The sequence below is a fragment of the Leuciscus leuciscus genome (genome assembly GCF_965113295.1).
Source record: "Leuciscus leuciscus genome assembly, chromosome: 21".
NCBI lineage: Eukaryota > Metazoa > Chordata > Actinopteri > Cypriniformes > Leuciscidae > Leuciscus > Leuciscus leuciscus.
The window spans coordinates 33982181-34008136 of NC_138745.1; the positions used below are offsets into that span (position 1 = coordinate 33982181).

General features: G+C 37.7%; 1 protein-coding gene across 2 annotated transcripts in view; it reads right to left on the reverse strand.

Annotated features, from left to right (window-relative positions):
• dock1 (dedicator of cytokinesis 1) overlaps positions 1-25956 on the reverse strand; it is a 245900-nt gene that overhangs the window by 168770 nt on the left and 51174 nt on the right. For both annotated transcript variants that reach the window (XM_082151859.1, XM_082151858.1), the window contains exons 15-23: positions 24956-25054; positions 24424-24496; positions 20837-20940; positions 19639-19819; positions 13619-13716; positions 7909-7998; positions 7076-7176; positions 6854-6982; positions 1024-1132 (exon numbers count right to left, since the gene is read on the reverse strand). In XM_082151859.1, the coding sequence (XP_082007985.1) occupies positions 1024-1132; positions 6854-6982; positions 7076-7176; positions 7909-7998; positions 13619-13716; positions 19639-19819; positions 20837-20940; positions 24424-24496; positions 24956-25054 (984 nt within the window). The remainder of the gene's footprint in view (positions 1-1023; positions 1133-6853; positions 6983-7075; positions 7177-7908; positions 7999-13618; positions 13717-19638; positions 19820-20836; positions 20941-24423; positions 24497-24955; positions 25055-25956) is intronic.

Consider the following 25956-nt stretch of genomic DNA (forward strand, 5'->3'; position numbering starts at 1 on the left):
TGGAAACCGTGATCATTTCAGGATTATCCTGATGAAAAGAAAGTTTAAAAGCAACAGCACTTTTGAAATAAAAAATATTTTGTAACATTAAATTGATCGGAAGTAAAGACATGTATAATGTAACTAATATTATTGATTTCTTTCAAAATACATACTCAATTATGCAGCATAAAGACATGTCAGATAGATACAACGAGTAATTTTTAGGAAGAACCAGACACTAGATTTTCCAAAGTTAGCCAGGTTAGTGGCATCAAATCTATGACAAATATTTAGTTAAAGCATGTTGTTGATAGACTATAGATATTAACATTAAATTGAATACTAATGAGCACAACTGTATATTCTATTACTTCTTGTGTTGTCTAGTAACTTCAGTATTTTATTCAGTATTTATTACCGTCAGGGAAACAGAAAGGATGAGTATACACACATCTTCTGTCCCTAAATGGCACATCAAAAATAAAACTATGGTTTGACTTCTCTTAAGTATCAGTTTCTCTTTGTGTCTCAGTGGGTAGTTTATTGCGATAAGTCTAGCTATGCAAAACTATGTAATGCTTGGCACAAATTATGCCTCTTAACTGACAGTGATGCATCCATTTTGAATATATGGATGTGCAAATGAATGTTGAAAGCCACAACAAGGGCGAGTAATGATCTAAATTTCAGATTTTTCCTTGCATAAGCCATCATAAGACTGGAAATCTACACACACACACACACAACGATGTGAGTTTGGGGCGGGACTAACCGTTTAAAAACCTGTTTGAAAACAAGTCATTATTAAATAATCCTTTCGTTAACACTAGAGATGAACAAATGACACGCTTCATAATACTGGAACTACTGGTCCACTGCTATCATGTTGCTATGTCATTTGCAGGCCTTCATTGTATGTAAAAGAGCAGCGTGAACATTCTCAGAAACATCTCCTTTTGTGTTATACTGTATGTGTGAAAAAGCCACACAAGAAACGACAGATTGAATTTTCATTTTAAGCGGTTCCTAAAGCGGCCTCACCTTGACCCCGCCGGTCCCCTCAGCACTGCTGTTCATCATGGAGTTAAACGAAGTAAAGAGATTCCTCAGGGACTCCATGAAATCACTCTCGCCTTTGTTCTCGTAGAGCCTGAAGGAAAACACACAAACAGCTGATGATCAGGGGCTTGGGCGGCGAGAATCAATTCATCTAAATCATCAGAGAGCCAACAGACCGGTCTACATGTGTTTGGTATGCAAATCCATGACATCAAACTAGCCGGATCCATACAAATCCACATCAAAAACAATGCATCAAACTCCACACACACACCTGTTCACTGGCACCTCTAGACTAGCTCCTGATTGCAGACTGATCAGACTGATGAATTGCTCTGTAATCTAGTTTGAAGGGCAAGAGCTGACGGGCCTTCTCGGCATCACTCCAGCGATCCACACAAACACCAGGAGAATTTCCACGTTCATGCATTCATTAAACGCAGCCTTTGCTGATGTGATTAGCCCTACCTGACTACCTGTGCTCTGAAGTCAGACGTTCTCACCCTCATCCAGAGCATTTACATTAGACCAGCCCTCCATCAAAACACACACACACACTTAACTAATGGCCCGTCAAATATATTGAAATATTCTTCACGCTCCAGTTGAACATTAATTATCTTGAAGTGCTTTACACCCATAAATTAAAACAATACAGGGGACATATGGCAGAACTGCATTATTTTTAAAGTTTAAAAACAAATCTCACGAAAACTGTGAAGAAATGCCGAGGTCATATTTCAACGTAAAGTCAAACAAAATATAAGATATTATATTTCGCATAAATAAGTGCCAAGGTCATATTTCATCCCCAAATAAAAAATAAAATAAAAATTATAATTTGTGCAAAATTACAATTAATAAAAAAAAAAAAAAAATTGAAGTACTATTGTAAGTAAATATCATGGTAGTATGTCTTGTAGTTTATGCTCATTTTATTTTAAAAAAATCATATTAATTACAGTAATGAGATGATGTTGAGATAAATGTGCTTAATTGTTATGAAAAAGGACAATGCAAAATAAATAAAACATAAATAAACTTTTTTTTTTTCAAAATCACAAGTTATTGAATTAAATCAGCATCCAAAATAAATAAATAAATAAATAATTTCTTCATGCTGATTTCAATCAACTTTCAAAAAAAAAAGTTATAAGAATCATGCTGAACAGGGCTGCAGCAAACATTGAAATGTATTAATATTTGACACCAGTTTTACAGTCTGACACCAATAGCTACTCAATCGTATCATAATTATTTACGTTTTGTCATATTTCTCATCATATTCATTGCAGTCTGAAGCCCTGTCTAGCGGATCTCCGACTATAAGACGTGTGCGGTCGGGTTCATGAATTGGTGAACACCGCGAGCAGGTGTAAATCAGATCAGACTCTCCTCATTAGTGTGTTTCACAGCGCTCTGTGGTGTCAGGCGCTCTGAACATCCAGGTAGTTAAGAGAGCGAGATCCTCTCCTCAGACGGGCCTGAGAGACACCATCATATACTTCACCCGCAGACAACAAGCTAATCACCAGCGCTGAACTTAATTTAGGCCGAGTCATTACTCAACATGTCCTCCGTCTCCCTAAATCAGCACCGCTGGCTCTTCCACTTCCTGCCTCACACACACATCCTCACATCCGTCAGGAAACAAGGGCACTTCAGTTTGATAAAGGTGTGGCATTTCAGATCTGCCCGTTAAATCAAACTGTCACATATCTTAGCCTTAACTGCGGCTTATTGGCTGAGAAACTGATTCTAAGGAGGAGGAAATAAAACACGGTTTGAGTATCTGTTGGATACGCCATCATTTATTATTTTTGCTTTTTGCCACTTGTCTACTAATGCACAATATATGTAGTTGGGCTACACGATTTGAGGAAAATAATCTAATTGCAACTTTAAATTTTTTTAATAAAATAAAGATTTTAAAAAAATAATACAGGTTTGCGGTGCTTGCTTGTGAGATATTTAATTATGGTTAAAAAATATCAATATTACTACTAATAATAATAATAATAAATATATATAATAAAATTATTGCAAAGTCAATGTGTACTTAGAAAAATATATTAATATTAATAATAATAATAAAAATATTATTGTTACATTTATATAGAGCTTAACATATGGAAGGAGGTAATCTCCACCCCCACCAAATTATTATTATTATTACTATTATTATCCCTTGTGCATTGTTTCAATTTACAACCTTTCGTTATGTTTCGTGGCTGAAAACTATTAATCAACCTCAGTCCTGCTCAAAAATACTAAAGGAGTACAGGATTTTAACTCTTTAATTGCCAAATTAATAAATGATGTCACTGATTTGGGAAAAAAAAAACACACAAAATGACTAATTTTCAATATAAAATGTGAATGTGGACTGGATTTTTTTTTACCTTTTATCACAGTCTTGGACATGTCAAAGATTAGAAACAACATTGGTTTTGATGCATTGTTAGTTTTTGTGCAGCATCAGATTTTAACTTTTTCTCCCTCATTTACTGTTCGTGGCTGTTTTTGCCCCATTGACTTCCATTATAACCACATTTTTTGATTGCAAAGCCATGACACCATATAATCATGCATTTTTGATTGTTGGTGGTTTTCCCTGTTGGGAAGAGGTCAAATTTGTAATTTTTACTGTTGATAACCAGGTGGCACCATTAACCCTTTAGATAGGCCTGTGCAAAAAAAAGCTTAGTTTCTGGCTTTTACATGGAGTTATATGGAGTATAATAGCATATTTGTGTGTGTGTGTGTGTGTGTGTGTGTGTGTGTGTGTGTGTGTGTGTGTGTGTGTGTGTGTGTGTGTGTGTGTGTGTGTGTGTGTGTGTGTGTGTGTGTGTGTGTGTGTGTGTGTGTGTGTGTGTGTGTGTGTGTGTGTGTGTGTGTGTGTGTGTGTGTGTGTGTGTGTGTGTGTGTGTGTGTGTGTGAGAGAGTATGAGAACTCACCTTGATGCGTCTGAGAAAATCAAAATATGCACCTCAGCTCTCAGAACTACATGGAGTAAACAAAAACAAAGTAAGTGTATTTATGCATCTGCTGCCTTTTGATGGTGAGAAATGCAGACTAAACAAAGCAAGTGGATTTAAACACTTGCATGCAAGCCTGCTGGTCATTTGATGGTGAGAAGAGCAGCAAGCAACATGAGAAAGGGCTTGACTTGTAGTGAAGTTTTAGAGATGATTATGCAGCCTGACCCCTGTGGCGAGCTGCAGGATGTATCGTCATCTCCCTCTGACACCACAGACTCAGGAGAGTCAGATCCTGATTTGGATGTGGCACCCTCATCATCCTCTCTAGCTTCCACTGAAGGAGAGGAGGATTCGGAGAATCCTGGATCTGGGTGGATTGGGAGAAACGGCGAAGTGTGGTTTTCCACCAACGCGGAGACAACTTTCTTCAGCCTGCCAACTCCCGTGACTCCAGGGCCGACGCGCTATGCCATCGCAAGGGTCCAGAACATGGATTCTGTGTTCAATCTGTTTTTTATGGAGTAAAAATAGGAGGGGAAGGCGATGATCCCACAGGCAACGTGTGGACTCCCCTGTGGACCTGTAGACGCCGGCCAAAATCAGTAGCCCCATGTAGGCACGGAGATCTGTGGAGTCCACCCCGGTCCAGTTTCTCATTGTGCGGCGCCCATGGAGGTTGGTCATGCTGACAATGAGGTCAATCATCTGCTCCGTAAAAAACAGAATCCGTTGAACACAGAATCCATGTTCTGGACCCTTGCGATGGCATAGCGTGTCGGCCCTGGAGTCACACCTCTGGCAGGCTGAAGAAAGGGAGTTGTCTCCGTGTTGGTGGAAAACCACACTTCGCCGTTTCTCCCAATCCACTCAGATCCAGGATCCTCCGAATCTTCCTCGCCTTCAGTGGAAGCTAGAGAGGATGATGAGGGTGCCACATCCAAATCAGGATCTGACTCTCCTGAGTCTGTGGTGTCAGAGGGAGAAGACGATACATCCTGCAGCTCGCCACAGGGGTCAGGCGGCATAATCATCTCTAAAACTTCACTACAAGTCAAGCCCTTTCTCATGTTGCTTGCTGCTCTTCTCACCATCAAATGACCAGCAGGCTTGCATGCAAGTGTTTAAATCCACTTGCTTTGTTTAGTCTGCATTTCTCACCATCAAAAGGCAGCAGATGCATAAATACACTTACTTTGTTTTTGTTTACTCCATGTAGTTCTGAGAGCTGAGGTGCATATTTAGATTTTCTCAGACGCATCAAGGTGAGTTCTCATACTCTCTCACACACACACACACACACACACACACACACACACACACACACAAATATGCTATTATACTCCATATAACTCCATGTAAAAGCCAGAAACTAAGCTTTTTTTTGCACAGGCCTATCTAAAGGGTTAATGGTGCCACCTGGTTATCAACAGTAAAAATTACAAATTTGACCTCTTCCCAACAGGGAAAACCACCAACAATCAAAAATGCATGATTATATGGTGTCATGGCTTTGCAATCAAAAAATGTGGTTATAATGGAAGTCAATGGGGCAAAAACAGCCACGAACAGTAAATGAGGGAGAAAAAGTTAAAATCTGATGCTGCACAAAAACTAACAATGCATCAAAACCAATGTTGTTTCTAATCTTTGACATGTCCAAGACTGTGATAAAAGGTAAAAAAAAATCCAGTCCACATTCACATTTTATATTGAAAATTAGTCATTTTGTGTGTTTTTTTTTCCCAAATCAGTGACATCATTTATTAATTTGGCAATTAAAGAGTTAAAATCCAGATTTTTTATTTAACATTTAGTATTTTTGAGCAGGACTGAGGTTGATTAATAGATTTATGCAAAAAAAATTGAAAAAAATTTATGCAAAAATCATTCCATTTGCTGAAACATGGAGAAAGTTATGGCCAAATTAAGACTCAAAAATACCCCGTAGTGGATGAAAACATCCCCAACAGCACATTATTATTATTATTATTATTTTCATTATTATTATTAGTAGTAGTAGTAGTAGTAGTAATAGTAGTAGTAGTCGTCATAATAGTAGTCATAATAATAGTCGTAGTAATAGTCGTAGTCTTAGTAGTAGTAGTAGATGTAGTAGTAGTAGTATTCTTAATAGTGGTTATATTCTCAATAGTAGTAGTTGTGGTAGTAGTCGACGTCGTCGAAGTGGTGGTGGTGGTGGTAGTAGTAGCAGTTAGGGAAATAAAAAAAGAACTAGTAGTAGTAGTCATACTTGTAGTAGTCGTCATAGTAGTAGTAGTGATGGTGGTGGTAGTAGTTAGGGAAATAAAAAATAACTACTAGTAGTAGTAGTAGTAGTAGTAGTAGTAGTAGTAGTAGTGGTTGCGGTAGTAGAAGTCATAGTAGTAATAGTCGTAGTAGTAGTAGTAGTAGTAGTAGTAGTATTTATATTTACAATATATTTATATATAAGTATATATAGTATATAGTTATATAGTATATATATATTTTTTTTTTTTATCACAGCTTTTTTTATCTGATAATTACACAAAGACATATAATTTTTTTTTTTTTTAAATAGATAGATCATGCAGCCCTAATATATAGTATTACATTAAACATGTTGCACCGAAAGTAATGTTTTGCAGGAACCAAAATAAAAATCACTAAATTTTCATTATATTTCTTAATGACCACCAATGGAAATGATGCTGAGGCTAACCAACCTCCCCTTGATTCCCTAATTCAGACTACTAATAAAACTTCCCGGATTTGGGCGTGATACGCTTAAAACTCAGATGTAGGATGAACAAAACAAAACATGAGATACGAATGTGACGGAAGTACGTACTGGTTGAAGAGAACCCGGGACCTCACGATGAATTTGAAGATGTAATCCAAAGCCTTCAGAGCTTTCAGCAGCTGCTCCGCAAGCTTCTCCGCATTATCCACATAGTTCTTCAGGACTTTTGTCAGCTTTCTGAAAAATATCCACACACACACACAGTGTTAGAAATAAAAACAGAGCACATACTAACTCAGTGACAGAAGAATTCCTTTATTTCCCGCTCACGTGTAAGCAAGGGTGGCGCTGAAGTGCTTGCGGATGTAGGTCTCCAGAACCGGATTGAAATGATGGAACTTCCTGTCTGCGATCAGTCCAATAATGAAGACCTTTCAGAACCAGAAAAAAAGAGGTTTGTTTAAAAAAAAACAAAAAAAACATGCAAATTAAAACAATATTAAATATTAAAAGATCTATTAGCTTTAAATTAATTATTATTAAATACTAAACAAATTACTGTTTAGTAGAAGTACTGATAATATGTTATTGCAATTTATACAAATCTTAATATAATTTAGCATGACTAAAACATTAAATAATTGGTGGGGGGGGGGGGGGGGGGGGGGTTAACAAGCATTTTAATTAAAATATGAATATAAAAATGCAACAAAAATATAATTCTTATTCTAACAATTCTTATTTTCAAACATCATAAAATATAATTTAAAAATAAATAAATCTGATCTAATTAATTTTTAATATAAGTGCTATTAACACGGTTTTGTCATGTATAAAACATATTAAAATATTAATATAATTTAAAATGAGCTGTGAAAATATGTAGACATACCTACCTATATTAATCTTACCATTTAAAACAAATAAAATATCACATGTTAGGGCAACAGGAAAGAAACACGCTTATTAATAACACTAATAATATCTCTTCTAACAACAGCATTTTGTTATCATCATAAGATATTCAGATATCAGATTATAAAAAATAGGTTTATTTAAAATGAAAGTCACCCAGGTTGTAAGATTTAAGGACTGAAATAATGTCCATACTTTATTTTTAAATTTGTGCATATTTGATTGAACATATTTGATGACAATCTTACCAGAGCATCAAACACAAGAGTGTCAAACGTTTCACTGTCTGAGTTCTCCATCATAATGTTGAAGAGGGCGTCCAAAGTGTCCTGCAGAAACTGAACACACAAACACACACACATTACAAGACGAAACTGACCATCACAGTGCGGTGTGTGTCTGTGTTTTTACAGGAAATGTGAAAACCGATATGCTGTCAGGTTCTTGGACACATGCTGTCCACTTTAATGTCTGCTGTCATTCAGTTGATGCTCAATGACAATCGACCAAGGACATCAGGGCAGCTCACATCCAGCTATACAGCTCAGAACCTGAAACAACATGTTCATTCACTCTGCTCGCTTTCATTTCACTCAACCCATCATCCTTTTATCTACGTAATATCAACATTATTTCTCAGAGCATTGAGAAAATGGCATGTTCTCATAATTATAACAGTTATGATAAATCAAGGTTGTAATACATCAAGGTTTCAAGAAGGTGTTCTCATGGATCTTTTTATAAGCACAATGTAAATACATTCGCAAAGACACTGCAGTAACTAGTTCAGTGTGAAAACATTTCAATGCCGATATTCTCTGAGCACGAGTGTTTTTAGCGCAGTGTTTGGCACATCTGGCCTTTGGTTACGATCACTGCAAGGAGAGGAAGAATGTGCCCTTGAGGGAATAAATAAACGCTCACACACTGAAGGTGCTGCATATATTCAGAACAGAACAAGTCCCAGCAGATACAGGACGTCGAAAGTCTATAACGGCCATAAATCTGTCTTCAGTCTGAGATGAGATTCGGCATGTTAAAGATGCCACCGCTCACATAAGGTGTACACATAACTCAGAAAGCAATCAAAAAAAGTGCAGGTGATGGAGGAAGAGTGAGAGAATTATTCTAATGAAAAGGACAGGAAAAAAGATGATATTATAACATGAACACGCGCTCATGTTCTTTCTGTGAAGAATAATAATGCTTTGGTTATGGAAATGTGAACAAATTATGGATGTGAGTTGATAATTAACACTAGTAATGAGAATCAAAAAGAATTTAGCAATCATATAAACAACAACAGATAAATTGAAATATTTCCTATTCTATTCTTTTACAACAAATTTACAAAAAAAATTTATAAATTTAAATAAGCTATTCAAGTCTCAGGTGTGGTTAACAGTGGCGGCTGCTGGTCTTTCAAAGAGGGGAAGCTCAATTTTGTTGTTTATCCTCGTAAGGAAGACTTTCGCCAAAATCAGGTCGACAATATTAGCACTGTCTGCCATCGTGTGCAGTTTGCTAGCTGGCTAGTTCACCCCTACGACGCTAGCCTAGCCTACTGTATGAATGAATGAATGAATGAACGAACGAACAAACAAACAAATAATAAAAAAATTAAATAAAAAGATATATGATGTATAATCGTGTGAAATGTATGATGAAAATTTGCTAGCAATTTCGCCAAGCAAATGCCAAGAAATAGGTTGCAGCAGTTTTGTCTTTCGACTACACTTGCAAAATCCGCGATGGGACTGAGCTCGAATAGCTTTAGCGTCAGCGACTTCTTATAGTACGAAGTCGCTGTCAATCAAAAGGAGACGCAGTCTTTCGACAGACCCTCCAATCATCACGCAGAAGCCCGGAGTCCAGGCCAGCTCACTTCTCCATTCACCCTCAGAGACACTGAGCGTCCGTGGGCAGGACATAATCGCAGCGTTTATCCAATGACCGTCTAGTTTCGAAGCACTGAAAAAAACTGTTCAAAGAAGCGGCAGCCCCACTGAAGTCAATGGACGCTGGGCTTCAACAGGGAAATGCACTGTGACGCTACAGGAATGAATGAGAAGGAAATCGAGTCAGCCGTCCTGCTGTATGTAGAGCTGATTCTGAACCAACTCGTCTTCGACACGAACGTGTTCTAACGCATTTTTAATCAATAAAATGTTAACACAATAGTACATATTTGACCATTAATTTTTTTACATTATAGGGGAAGCCGAGCTTCCCTTGCAGTCCTAAAGAAATCCACACTGGTGGTTAAATATATAAGAGTTGTCGTTGGGTGGTCTAATGCTGTTAATTCAAACAACTGTTAATATGGAGATCACACACTGTAATTGAAGGTGCTCCTGTGAGTGTTTCTCAACCGCACACACACACACACACACACACGCACAGATCACAAAGCAGTCCATTTATTGGCCAGAAACAAAGTGAATAATTCACCACTCACCACAGAGAATGAGAGAAAGACCTCCCTTAATGTTTCCAGCAGACGTCCCACTCAACATGATTATGTACTTTCCTCACGCTGTGTGCTAAAACACCTTCCTATAACTGGCAAGTTTGAAACTGAATTTCTGCAGACAGTGCGGACATGCCGCATGAAAGCTGCGTAGAGGATGTAATAATGCGGTGCGATCGTCTTTGTGCTCCTGACAGCGCTTTCTTCAAAATCTACCCCATGGCACGGATCACTTACTTCACTATAAATGCACTGGAGAAAACATCTGCAGGAATGATTCAAGGCCACTGCAACATTTAAGAAAAGCTTTTACGCCTGGTTTATTTATTATCTGCCATTTGAAGGATGAAACCTGCCAGAACATACTTGGATAAGGAACTTTGGGAGACTTTGGGAAAACATTATTAAAAAAACAAATAAACTGAACTTTATTTGAAAGTGTTACCAAGTTATAATGAAACCGCATTCGCAACACATTTTCAACAGGTTGTGTTCACACTTGGCATCTTTAGTTCCATTAAAAGGAACTCTGGTGCGATTTCTCTGTTAGTGCGGTTCATATGAATAAGTGTGAACGCTGACATCCGAACCCTGATAACACCAAACAAGCGGACCGAGACGCTGAAAAGATGAGTCTCGATAAACGAACTCTGGTGCATTGCGACTGAAATATGAACACAACCCGGACCAAAGACAGAATTGTTTTGGATGTTTCGGTAAGTTCTGTCGTGAAATATACATAATAAAAGCCGTCCAATCAGGTTGTGAACATATCCCTATGCCTTTAGGTTCAGTATATTTAGGTTTGGTGTTAAAATGCCAATGTGAACGCCAAGGACTTTTTTGGTTGGGACGAAGTTCACTGGGAACTTCAACTGTGAACACCCTAAGAAAGAAAACCAGTGATATACGGAGTAAAAGACCTGCCACTTTCGTTCTGGCTGGACGTTTTATATTTTTTATTTTTATGACATGGCAGAAAGACTGCAAAATATGTTACAGGGAGGTTGAGGGGACATTTACAGCACAGAGCGTCTCTGCCTCCATCTTTCTCTCTCTAAACCGCTGACAGCTCGAGTGTGTTTGCCTTCACAGCGGCAAGAGAAATCATGAGACAACGCCTTCAAGAGCAAACTGACATTCAAACGCATGATCCATGAGGGAAAATCTCAGGAAAATCAACAGAGAAAATCAACAGAGCAACAGAGCGAGCAAGTGACTTCAGCCTTATCTTAGAGGGGGTTTTAAATAAACAGTTCATAGCATTTAAGTTCCATTTAATACAACAAAATCACTATTTAGAATGTGTAGTTCTAACAATATGAACAACCAGTCAGGGAGCAAGCGAGCGAGCGAGCAAGTGACTTCATCGAGTGAGTGACTTCATCGAGTGAGTGAGTGAGTGAGTGAGTGAGTGAGTGAGTGAGTGAGTGAGTGAGTGAGTGAGTGAGTGAGTGAGTGAGTGAGTGAGTGAGTGAGTGAGTGAGTGAGTGAGTGAGTGAGTGAGTGAGTGAGTGAGTGAGTGAGTGACTTCATTGAGTGAGTGAGTGACTTCATTGAGTGAGTGAGTGACTTCATTGAGTGAGTGAGTGAGTGACTTCACCGAGTGAGTGAGTGAGTGGAGTGAGTGAGTGAGTGAGTGAGTGAGTGAGTGAGTGAGTGAGTGAGTGAGTGAGTGAGTGAGTGAGTGAGTGAGTGAGTGAGTGAGTGAGTGAGTGAGTGAGTGAGTGAGTGAGTGAGTGAGTGACTTGAGTGAGCCAGCGAGAGAGTGACTTTGAGTGAGTGACTTCGAGGGAGTGAGTGACTTCATTGAGTGAGTGAGTGAGTGAGTGAGTGAGTCCATCGAGTGAGTGAGTGAGTGAGTGAGTGACTTCATTGAGTGAGTGAGTGACTTCATTGAGTGAGTGAGTGACTTCATTGAGTGAGTGAGTGACTTCATTGAGTGAGTGAGTGACTTCATTGAGTGAGTGAGTGACTTCATTGAGTGAGTGAGTGACTTCATTGAGTGAGTGAGTGAGTGAGTGAGTGAGTGAGTGAGTGAGTGAGTGAGTGAGTGAGTGACTTCACCGAGTGATTGAGTGAGTGAGTGAGTGAGTGAGTGAGTGAGTGACTTCATTGAGTGAGTGAGTGACTTCATTGAGTGAGTGAGTGACTTCATTGAGTGAGTGAGTGACTTCATTGAGTGAGTGAGTGAGTGAGTGACTTCATTGAGTGAGTGAGTGACTTCATTGAGTGAGTGAGTGACTTCATTGAGTGAGTGAGTGACTTCATTGAGTGAGTGAGTGACTTCATTGAGTGAGTGAGTGACTTCATTGAGTGAGTGAGTGAGTGAGTGACTTCACCGAGTGAGTGAGTGAGTGAGTGAGTGAGTGAGTGAGTGAGTGAGTGAGTGAGTGAGTGAGTGAGTGAGTGACTTGAGTGAGCCAGCGAGAGAGTGACTGAGTGAGTGACTTCGAGGGAGTGAGTGACTTCATTGAGTGAGTGAGTGAGTGAGTGAGTGACTTCATTGAGTGAGTGAGTGAGTGAGTGAGTGACTTCATTGAGTGAGTGAGTGAGTGAGTGACTTTATTGAGTGAGTGAGTGAGTGAGTGACTTTATTGAGTGAGTGAGTGAGTGAGTGAGTGAGTGAGTGAGTGAGTGAGTGAGTGAGTGAGTGAGTGAGTGAGTGAGTGAGTGAGTGAGTGAGTGAGTGAGTGAGTGAGTGAGTTCATCGAGTGAGTGAGTGATTTGAGTGAGTGAGACAGTAGTAGAACTTTTGATATGCGTATGAATAAATTAATGAATGTAGGCATTTATATAGCGCTTTCATATGTACTACATATTTATATATATTTATTATGTATAAATAAATATATATGAATGCATTTTATGTATGTTTTTGTTTGTTTGATTTTGTTTGTGCTTCGTGCAATTCTTACATACAGTAAGTATGTCACGCCAATAAAGCAATATGCACTGAATCAGGTGAGTGACTTTTTTGAGTGATGCGAGTGAGTCAAAGTGACAACTGAGACTGATTCATGGTGCTTTCTGGCCCATTAAAGAAATAGCGATAGAAATAGAAATAAGAGTCATTTGTTCAAATCAGACTACAACTGGTCGCACAATATGTTTGTTGTTGAGTGCAAACAGCGAGGACATTGCAATATAAACGTGCTATCCATATACAGCATTTCTATAACTGCACAGACCAGAGCACACACCACACTGAAAACACTTTCGGAAATGCAATTTCTATAAATATCTCAGCATTTTTTGCTGGTTGCCTTAAAAAAAAAAAAAAAAAACTAATAAGCAAAAAGCTTTTGAAGTACAGTAGAGAGTTCATTCATAATTTCATATCATAAATCAAAGCGCAAGTCTCCAGACCAACTTCAAACGTTTACATTAGTAGCATTTTACGTCATACATTTCTGCATGAATCCAGACGGCAGTCTGAATGAAAGCTGTGAGTTTGTTTTTCTTTCCGTCAGAGGCTTTATACACACCTTTACCACCTCTCCTCCTTCCACTTTCATCAGGTGACGCAGGTTTTGCTGTAGTAAACTGGTGTTGGACCTCCACTTCAGAAGCCCCAGGAGATCCACTACAGGAGACCGAAGAAAAACCGCATTAGCACACTCACCTCTCTAACCTGGACATTAAACATTCATTAGTACATAGAGCCCAAACAGACATATGAATAAAATGAGCTGTCAGCCTGGCTGATAAAGCCATAAGCCACGACAGTCTTTAGGTAAAATTGATTCCACCACGGTTAAAGTTTGTAGTTGCAAAACGATAGAAGAAAATGGAAATCTGGGCAAAATAAACCAATAAAGCAGTTTATCAATCAGAGTTCATAGACCAGCCAGAGGGAATGACCCGCAATGATTCATGAGGTCGCAAATGCTCTTTAAATGATTCTTAATTTGCCTTCCTTTATTGGTTGAATCACACAGGAATAAGCTGTTAAAGCGATGACGCACTGGGAAAGTGTGGATCCTCATGTGGATTGTGCCGCTTGGCACCTGTATGAGATATGGAGAGTTGCAGAGTTCATATGGTTCCCTTGGGAACTCTCAACACCATTTGAGCAGCTCCCATGGTGATCGTCATGGCAACAGGAGTGACTGACTTTTTAACCTGAAATGAGGCATTCCAGCAAGCATTTAAAAACAAGTGCTGTGACCTAAAATTACGTAATGTGACGAGACAAGGGATTGTGCTTTGAAGGGCTGTAATAGAGAGAGATTGACACAAACCATCTAAATTACGTTTCTTAGCACTATTATTATTATTATATCATTTATAAATACAATTACAAATAATTTAATAATTAATATAGAACTGCTTTATTAAATATTATTAAATGTTAAATGTTAATGAGAGTAATATATTTTCTAAATTTATAATTCATAACGAAAACTAAATACAATTACTCAACCATTATTTAAATCTATAAAATGTCATTTAAAAAACAATCAAACAGGAAGCCTACATTTGACATTGTCTTGGCCAATTAATATTTAATATCAAGTCTTTTCAATGTACAGTCAACCGGTTGTTATAACATCATAAAGCCTAACAGGTAATCAGGACCCTGACACAAGCCGTTTCATAGGATAATGATCAATTAAGCATTAATTAAACAAATATATTCTGCCACAGCGTGCCACAATTGCCCAATCAGAATAAAGTCCAGAGTGCTGCATAATAAAACTAAGAAGAGGATGCGAGCAGAAGAACAGCAGAGACTGAGATTTCATATCATCATATCACATCAGCAGGAAGTGTGTCTGTGTGGGAGAGACGTTTCAGAGAGTTAAAGATCCCAACATTTACAACCCCAGCCTGTGGGTTTAATAAGAATCAGAGACAGAAAGAGCTGTCAGGCCATTGGAAAAGTGAGCGGTCCTGCCATTCTTTACTTAAAAAAAGACTCATCCCTCGCTCTTATTGGTCGAGAAAGGTTTCTGTGTTCAGAATGCTCTTCAATCATCAAGGAAGTTTACTTCACAAAAAAAAAACAGCCAAGTCAAACAGCCACCATAAAACACACGTTCACCAGCGCTCCAGCATTTCTTATTGATTTCTACCTGCGATGATTATGCAGAAACCACAAATAGTTGGTGTAGCAGAACAGCGGGATTCTATGGCTCGATATGATATTAAGAGCCTAGCTATTTTACTTTTTCGACATTTAACGTGATATAAAAAAGAAAACAAAGTCGGCATTGATGGACAAGGCCTCTCAGGGGGAAAAGAGCTTCTGTGGCCTACAATAATCAAAACCTGTGTTTATATGCTAATGTCTTCCATCTGACGATTCCTTAGCGACCTCATTACCTCATCTGCTACCTGGAGAACTGAGATTTTTGACAAAGGTCTTCATTAAAGCTCCGTCTAAACTGGCCCCGTGGCTCAGGGGTCGCGTAAAACCACACGCTAATAGTCATTAGCACCTCTGTAATCAATTCGCAAGCACGGACTGCCTCATAACGCTATGTGAGAGGAATTATTGTGTTGTCCAGCGGGGATAAAGATGGCCTATAAAGCTCTCATATCGCACACTGCATAGCGTGAGGCGTATCAATGGTTCTTGCTGCTTGTGTCTTGGTGTGGCAGGGGAGCTTTGAAATTAGAGCAGAAAACATCTTGGCATTCTGACAGCAGTCAAGTGTTTGCTAGCTCCGCTTTTAAGTGTCTCAAAGTGTCTCAGAAGCACAAGCTGATTTACATCAAAGATCAGCAACTGTTGCGAAGTTTAATGTTAGTGCACTTATTTCTCACTACTTACCAGTGACGGAAAAGAAGAGAGAATCAATGGGAAACATTTCCTGGATCAGTGGTCAAAATATCAGTGAAATCTTGCTTGTAATTATATATAAAATTTTTAAAAGGACACTATATTTCCGTATGCTTTCCTTTCCTTTCCTTTCCTTTTTTAATTTTTAATTTTTTTTTATTGTTGTTGGTTCCATATTATTATTATTCATTCTATTATGCCAGTGTGTCAAACTACCTTTAACTCGTTTTAATACAATTCACCAAAAATCACAATATTAAAAATAGTAAATAGTAAGAATTGCAAAAAGATAAATTATGTATTATATTATATTAAAATTATGATTTCACAAAAACATGTTACAAGATAAATATGAGAACATATGAATAATAAAACTGTTTAACAAATACTTCTAATTTAATATTTTCATTTAAAAATTTTCAAATGTAATTTTAGAAAAGGATCTTTAATCTCCATTATTAGGCATATTTTGCATTTTAGGTTGTGTGTGTGTGTGTGTGTGTGTGTGTGTGTGTGTGTGTGTGTGTGTGTGTGTGTGTGTGTGTGTGTGTGTGTGTGTGTGTGTGTGTGTGTGTGTGTGTGTGTGTGTGTGTGTGTGTGTGTGTGTGTTTCTTAGAAATAAAATAAAAAACGTAAAAAATAAATAAAAAATCTCATTTCATTTAAAATAACTAAAACACTGCCATAAAATTAATAAAAGAATAAACAATCATATAAAAAAAAGACAAACACACAATGGAATAACTAAAACTAAAATTAAAATGCAGTATATTTAAAAAAAATAATAATAATTAAAAATATTAATAACTATAAATAGGATCTCATTTCTACTAGCTTCTATTGTGAATGTGCTGTAAAATGGGGACAGCTCCAGTTGGGGACAGGATGCCAAAAACAGAAAAACAGGGATGTCTGTCCACCCTAGAAACACGCCATAAAGAGTTCACATCTTGAATTTAGCATTTACTCAAGCATTTATTCTAAAAGTCACGACTACCATTCGTAATAAACGCTGCACGTTCTCTCACTGATTTTTCAGCCAGTGGTCCGTCTCCTCCTCATACCTGCACATGGACTAACCGAGGCTATTTCTGCTTCACTCCATCTCACTCTCGCACGTGTATTCTGTCTTCATCTTTGCCGTCGCAGGGCCAGCATGCTCTCTGATGTGACTTCACGCATCTCAATCTTAATGATGGCATCACTGACGCTTGGCTGCTCTGCATTCAGGCCGCGTTTGACCCTGAATCACTCAGCAGACGCATGTATCTGAATCACGAGTCCTTTACACCATGTCTATCGGAGCAGACTGAGGCACTATCATTCATTCAAACATGCTCAAAAAATTAATCATGCAACTAAAACTTTCTATGAAACCATAAATTGTTCCAAAATGGGGTCAGTACGATTTTAAATAAATGTATACTTTTATTTAGCAAGGATGCATTCAATTGATCAACAGTGAAGACATTTATAATGTTACAAAAGATTTCTATAAAAAAAATTATACTATTATTGTGACATTTTAAAGTTGCATCACTAAATGAATCTGCATAACGAAGTCAGGTTTCCCAAACACTTCCTCTGTCTACCATTGGTTGGATAAACATGTAGCCCCGCCCCCAAACTCATGCAAACGTTGAATCAGGGACGCTCAAAAATACACATCAGATATTCATCAGACTGATTCAATACCTGTGAGTCTTTCTGGAAGATTCACTGACAAACTGCTCAAATGAATCATTTGCCACTAGAAGACTACATTCAAAATTATATTTATTGTCTTCGCATTTTGTTGTGTTAACCTGGTTTATCACTATCAATTTAGACTGCAAGCTAACAACTCGGATGCAATATAACTTTGTTTGCTATGGCACTGTAGATTAATCGATGAAAGAAACACTGGACTCATTTCTTTCTTTTATCCTGTATCATTTATTTTCATTGGCCTACACTTGGACGACTTTATGCTCCCCCTGTGACATCCATCTCTGATTTTAAGTTCCCGCAGTATTTTAAACTCGCTCATCAGATTTACTACCGCAGTGCTCTCCAGTCATGAATCTGTCCACTGTACATATTCATGCCTGCCGCTACACCATGACCAAAGGCTGATGGGTACGCAGTTTCTGTAAGATTCATAGAGCAACAAACACATGCTTAAAGAGGAGAGGAGGGAGTGAAGGAGCGACTGCGTCAGGACTGCAGTGGACTTCACTGCATCCCGTATGTGATCCGACTGTAATAATCTTCCCGCATCTGCAATTCCTCACAGCTCGTCTTCAAATCACAAAACATACAGATGTCAACTTGAAATCAATACTCACCCTCTTTACTTGTTAGACATTTCTGATCATTGTGTGTGATTCTAAATTAAAATATAGTTATTATAGTTCCCCCCTATTATAGTCTATTAAAAAAGACTGTAATAGTATCTCAGTGATACTAAAATAACACTGGTTGACATTAGCAAGCACTTATTTTCAGGGATGCAAACACATGTATGGTCAAAAAAGAGAGAGGTTATCGAAGCCTCGCCCCGCGGCAAATATCCAGATACTTACATAATTGTGATGAATTTAATCCTTTGTAAGTTATCATTTTGCAGTGTAAGATTACAGTTAACATCTTTAAATATTACATACATGTATTATGTATTTTTATTAAACTTAGTGAGTGTATAAATCAGCAGCAAAAAGTAATTCTTGAGAAAATCTGCACAGTAATTTTATAAAATCTAAACATGTTAATAAAAACAAATTACTATTAGTACTCTTATAAAATTCAATCAGGCAATCATACATTTCAAAATGTTATATTTATATATGAATGTCAAGAATTCAGAAGTGTATATATTTATATAGCCTACACTACACAGAAATACTATACAATTAAATTATGCTTATTTTAAATGTATTGTGCAGGCTAGGTATAAAAAATATAGGCTTTTAATAATCTTTCAGTGCGCAAAACCATGATAATACAGTATGAAACGCTTCAAAACAGAGCGCGTATGCGCATCGCAGGTGCAGAATGATGTGCTCAAAGCAACATGGAGTCACAGTGTGCAGAGCTGCACAAGTGCGCATTTAAAAGTTCACATTATAATATGAATATGATATATTCACATTATCAAGTTCAAGTTCCGTTTATTTCTAAAGCACATTTACTACCGGCCGACATTATAATGTGAACTTTTAAATGCGCACTTGCGCACATTGGAGAGAGTTTTACCGTGCATCCTGTAACCGGACGAGACGCGCGCGCTGTTTGAATACTGAATGGAGAATGATTGACAGCCGCAGAGGAGGGAAAACGAGTTTCCGTAAACTTTAATTTAATGATGTAAATAGACTTCTGTCCCTCACATTAAGCTATGGAACGGCTTCAGATGACGTTGTGAAATAATCAGACGCTCTCAGACCCAGGTCACCCAAACTGACGTGAAAAAAGCGGGAGGCGCCGAAAAGCGCGCTGTTTGCATCCCTGTATTTTCAACTACCTGTGATATACAGGAACCCGTTTTCACAACTGCATCAATTATTTGATTAAGTCTAAGTCAGAAACTTTCAAAATGCCGTTTTAGTCAGAAATATGTCACATTACTGCAGTAAAATGGTTGCAAACACTGACTTGTCAGCACTAGTTATTCTATTTGTGGCCTTATGGCCACTTTCACTGATAGAAGAGTAGAGAAATGATGGGGAGAATGTGTCTCACCGTTCTGTGTGAGTTTGGTGGAGCACACCAGCGTTGAGATCTGATACGAGTCTTTGCTGATGGTGAAGCTGCCGAGATTCTGCGTGTTCTTCCCGGACGAGGGATTTCTTTCCTCCATCTCTGGTTTGGTGGAGGCCAAGCTCAGGTACATGGTGGAGTCCTCCAGTTTCTTGGCTTCTGCCTACAAATAGAGAAGCACAGTCATGAGTACAACACCTCTTTTGCACGAGACTAAAGAATGCCTTCAATGAATGACAGCTGTCTGTCAGGAAAAAAAATTATTTAGGCTTGTTGAAACACATGTTTGTGCTGTTTTTGTTTTTTTTGGTCACACTATAGGGTTACACTTTATTTTAAGGTGTCATTGTTACAGTGTAATTACATATTTAAGTACTGAGTAATAATGTACTTACTATAGGGTTAGGGTAGGATTAGGATTTGGTTGAGGGTTAGTTGCATGTAATTATGCATAATTTACTGTTAATACTATGGTAAGTACATGTAACAAGGACACTGTAAAATAAAGTGTTACCCACTATAGATTAGGGTCTAATTCTCACTATTAACTATGACTTTTGCCTTAATAAACTCCAAACTACAGCTTATTAATAGTTAGTAAGGTAGTTGTTAAGGTTAGTTATTGGGTAGGATTAAGGGATGTAGAATATGGTAATGCAGAATAAGGCTTTAATATGTGCTTTATAAGTACTAATATTTAGCCAACATCCTAGTAATATTCATGCTAATAAGATACTAGTTTATAGTAAGAATTGGACACTAAACTAAAGTGTAACTGTTTTTTTAATACTTTTAATTCTACTTTTAGAGAGACAGATTTGCTCAAGCATTCAAAACCGATTTCACATCAGTGGTAAAGTGATGATTTGTATGAGGGTTAATTTTCATAGCTCAAAAAGGATTCGGCCAGGCGACATTCTGCATTAATGAAGCTATTTAATATGCAGATGTGAATAGATTGAACACATGAACAAAGTTTAATTGCATAATGATTACATTGTGATGTGGGGTCAAAGGTTAAATGAGACAATCGAGGACAGGCAGCATCAGTACACAACTCACATCTCTGTATGCGCGTGTGTGTGTGTGTGTGTGTGTGTGTGTGTGTGTGTGTGTGTGTGTGTGTGTGTGTGCTTTGAGATCACAGCACTGTAGACAGTGGCGATTGTGTTGGTTTCACCTTATAGACGATGAGATCGTGTTCTCCGTCCCTCAGCGTCGTGCCATCATATCTCATCAGCTTAACAAACGACAGAGCAAAGTTCTTCTCAGATTTATCCTTGCCTGCAGAGAAAGAACATTGCACACAGTCGGTTATGTCTTAGGTGGATGTAAACACATGACAAAAGAAAACACACGTGTAACAGTATATTGGATCCGTGCAGCTCTTAAAGTGACAGCAGCCTAATATTCCTGCTGTTGTCAAACAACAAAAGACAACGAGAAAATTAACTTGTGGTTCTTAACAGCATAACTTTTGTAACTACATTAGTAATGTATATTTTATTTATAAAGTGCAGTGTTATTTTACAATTGATTACAGTTTCTGTACCTGAATACCTGAAAATAAACCTAAAACAGTTTATTTATTATTTATTAAAAGACTGCTAATTTGTTTTAGTTTTTTTATTATTAGTGAGTGTTTACTTGTCTTTAATAATGCTTGAAATGTATATTAGTAGGGCTAGTTGTTTTTGCTTTGGTATTTGTAAACCTTTTCTCATGGTATTCAGCTACAATTAAATGTTTTGCAATAAGACTTAGAATAAATGTGAATGATATCCAAGTTTTTTTATTTTGCCTAATTCGAATCAAAATTAGGAATCATTAAGAATCTGAATCGATAAAATTCAAACGATACCCAACCCTACCTGCAACTTAATCTAAACTTAACCTAAACGTATTCCTTATTCATTTTTCTCTTTTCATAACATCGACTCTAGATCAGCGTGACTCTAACCATCTCTAGCATATTTCAGTCAGACAACACCTCTGAGAGCCGGTGTGTTTCATCAAGAGATCCAGAAGTGTGTCTGTTCTCTGACGGAAAAGAAACATCCCGTACTTCATCCCAAAATGGAAATGTCAACATCAACCTAAGAAAAAACACACAAACACTTGAATCTCCTAACTCAAAATCGTCTGCATCAGAGCCAGCACAGCACTTGCTGACAGAGGAGAGGGAGTCAGAAAGGTTGAAAGGTCATGAGATGACCATCATCATCATCATCATCATCATCATCATCATCACTGCAGTACCAGGACAGAAGGATTAAGGGAACCAGGTCCCTACACCACAGAAAGCCTCTGGCAGTAACAGACAGAATCAACCAGGAGGAGATGAGATTTTTCATGTTTTTACATTCAAAATTTAATCAGAAAGAAAGAAACAGACAGGCAGACATGTGGGGTACGACAGGGATGAAGATCCCGACAACTGATTCTCCCTGACATTTGACTGCCTGTCAGCATCAATCTGTTTGAGGAAACGGATTTTAATGCCAGTGTTTAAAAGCTCAGATGATCACAGAAATCCCAATAAATTGAAACTCAAATGTCAGTGTTTCGAAACACAACTGACCATGGACACTCCTTTAACTTGGACTGATCTTAATATGAACGAAGTGAATCAGAATCTGATCTGAATTGAATCTGAAACGAATGTCAGCATTTCAATGCTTGTTAATCATGGAAATCGAATTAACTCAATTTGAATTGATCTGAAATAATTCATCTTAAGTGGATATCAATTTTAATGTTTTTGTTTTGCTGATTTGCATTTCTGATAATTATCAATGTTGAAAACAGTTCTGCTTCACATTTTTGTGGATTTTGTTTCAGGATTTAGGAAAAGTTTAAAAGAACAGCATTTATTTGAAATTGTAACATTATGGCTTTACTGTAAAAAACTAAAAAAAAAACTTAAAACTTAAACTTTTGAACAGTAAATCCTTATTAGTCGCACTAACTCAGTCCAGACCTGCCATAAAAATAATCTTCAGAATGACAACTTGTTTAAAAATGTGACATTTCAGCACTTCTAGACAACAACTGTGCTGAGATCAGCAGTCAGTGTGTGAAACTTTGAGACCCTCTCACTGTCATAGTGTTTATTATCAGATCAGCTGACGAGACGCTTATTTGCTCCAGTTTGTCTGTTTGCGCTAAATGACTAGTTTTACATCCTCCGCCCAGCGCCTGGCAACAAAACCCCACCCCTCTCATCCTGGCGCTGCCGTGGCAACATGTGGTGGGCAGATGGAGAGACGCGGCTGCCAGGATAAGGTTGAACACACACAGCTAAGTGTGATGACCGCAGCCGTACGCCAGACGCCTCTTGGCCCATAAACAACCTTCCAGGATTCTCAAACATGCTCGTACTCACTGCCAATATGATTCACAAACTCCCTCTCAGCAAAACACACAAACAAACAGCTAGAAAACAGCTTCAGAGCTGCACAATAAACCAGTTTTTTACATCTTCTGAAGCAATTATGAGAGGCATTTTCCCATGCTAAAGTCGATAACACTTGGGTGTTCTGGGTGGTTGCCATTACGTTTCATGTGGTTAATAAAGTATTCAAAATATAGTGTGCTGCTATGTGATTGCTAGGGAATTCTGGGTGGTTGCTTGGGTTCTGGTATGCTGTTACTAAGGTTTTTTTTTTTTTTTAAACCAATATTTACCACTAAAAAGTTAAGCATAACCCAAAACAAAGATGAACACACAAATCAAATACGCCTTGTGTGTATATATTGACAGTATGGGCACATAAATTATTAATAGATTAATTGATAGACTGCATAGCTGCACTTTAAATCCATTATTTTATTTCTTATTTTATTTTCTTATTTTTTATTTTTAATTTTATTTTTATTTTTATTCTCTAGTTGTTTAGCCATTAAAAATGATACAAACGCCAGTTTTCAGCTACTTAGAATAATGAGTAACGGTCATTAAAGAAAAAAAAAATAAAGAAAAAAAATAATAAAAAATAATAAAAAATAAAATAAAATCAAAATTATAAATACAATTTCAATTAAAATTAAATTAAAACACAAAAAATAAATAAAAATAATAACAATATTTTATTTCTAATCTCTAGGTGTTCACAAATTAAAAACAAAGTTTCCAGTTTTCAGATACGTAAAATAATTAGTAACAGTAATTTAAAAAAAAATGAAATGAAATAAAATAAAATAAAATACGAAAAAAATTTTTTTTTAAAGATTTAAAGTGCAGCTATGGAGTTGCTTGAGCATTCTGATTAGTTTCTCGGGGTGTTGCTATGCAGTATCTACTGTGTTCAGAATGTTTTTAGTGAGTTGAATTCTGAGTGGTTGCTAGGATGATTCGAGGTATAATTCCATGTGAACGAATGCTAAGAGATGAGCTGTGCATCAGCCTAAAACTCTGTAGGTTTAGTTATTTGAACACCAGACTACATATGAGCAACCGTAAAGCTGAGCACCACAAATGCACACCTAACAGCCTACTCAATAATAGCAAACTCATTCAGATGCAAATGGCTCTGTCATAGTCAAAAGTTATTTTAATAACCCACTGAGAAAGAAAAAGTATGCTCGAGAACATTTAAAGAGGTCTGAAGCACGACACCACCAGCACCATCAAGCACATGCTGTGACCTCAACCACACTTCAACTTTATGAGTGAATTTCCAGGCAGCAGGTAAGCCACACGCTGCTTAAACAGCTCTGAAAGCGCCCGCATGTAAACTTTGAGCTGTTAACGTGTGCTGAACTTACAGTCCTGAGACGATCTGTGTTTGAACGTGAACCGCAGGTGACTCCTGTTGACATCTTCAATCGGGATCGCAACCTGCAACAAAGAAATGCACAAACAAGATGGATCTCACACATACATAAGATGTGCTTAGAAAGAGACTAGGCCAGGGGGGGAAACCTTAAAAGGTCTTGAATATTAATAAGAGACATAAATGTGGATTAAAACAGACACTTAAGCAGGGTGCAGTTACTGTGACCTTTACATTGAACTTTAATCTTTATTGTTCAATGTATATTTATGAGATTTTAAACATTTAAAAGGGTCAAATCATGATTTTTTTTTTCTTTGAGGTCCAATTATAAATGTTAATATATGCTATTTTGTGCATTTATTAACCTCCACTAAAGATAGTGAAAATCCCAACATGGACTCTAAATTGCACATGTGAAAATTCCCAGAATACATTTGTATTTTGACACTTGGGCGAGTCAAATGAATGAATCTTATCTTATTTTAGTACACATTAGATGTGACAGTATAAGTGACACTCACCTTGAAGGTTTCAAACCAGCGTGGCTGTTTGACCTGGTAGTAGATGACTGATTTATACTCCAGAATGCCTTCATCTCCAGCACCAGGGAAGATCACGTTCTAGATGGCAAAGAAGAAAACCAAATGTAGAGTGTATTTGGGATTACATTTCTTGTTTTTTAAGATTATTTTTAGAAACCGCTATTTAAAAAGAGGAACCACCAAAGGCCATTACGTTGATCACTTCGTCATTGTGCATTTACACCAGCCAGTAAAAAACGAATTGTTGCACAGAATTGAATTTAATCTGACTCCCTGCCAAATTCAGAAGCTAATTGAGATCAGAAGTGATGGATCCGAGTTATGAAATATTAAAGAACAAGGTTTTATTCTGCCTACTGGAAAACATAAGGAGCAAAAACTGCATGCTTTATTTATTTTGTTTTTATTTCTCACCCATTGTACAGTCAGGGTCAGGCATTCAACACACATGCACTCACATACACATACACACACACCTGGCCTGTCAAAGCCTGACAAACACACACATGCTACAGCTGACAGGCACCAATTATGGGCAATAAGTGACCAGCCGCTCTACAGGCGCAGGGACTGGGCGAGAGCGACTGACTGTATGTGAGAAGGAAAGATTATGTGGGCAGTAAAAAAGCACAAACAAGGTACATTTTTCATCTTCAAACCAAACCTGGGTCTGGCTTCCCGTAATGTTTACACATGAGGTCAGCATGCGGAGTGAAGACAGTATTTTGCGCCGTACGAACGCATTCGGCCACATGAGCGTTTACACTATGAAAGCAATCCGGTCTAATGCGTTTTCGACTACCTTTGGAAATGGTCGAAAGTGGACAAGCTCAAGACGTTTCACACCGATCGACCAAAACCCCAGGTGTAAACAGGGCCACAGAGACTATTTTAACCTGGATTAGATCTTTTCTCTCTGATCACCACCAGTTTGTTTTTATGAGTGGTTTCAGGTCTGAGATTGGCTCTGTCCCTAATGG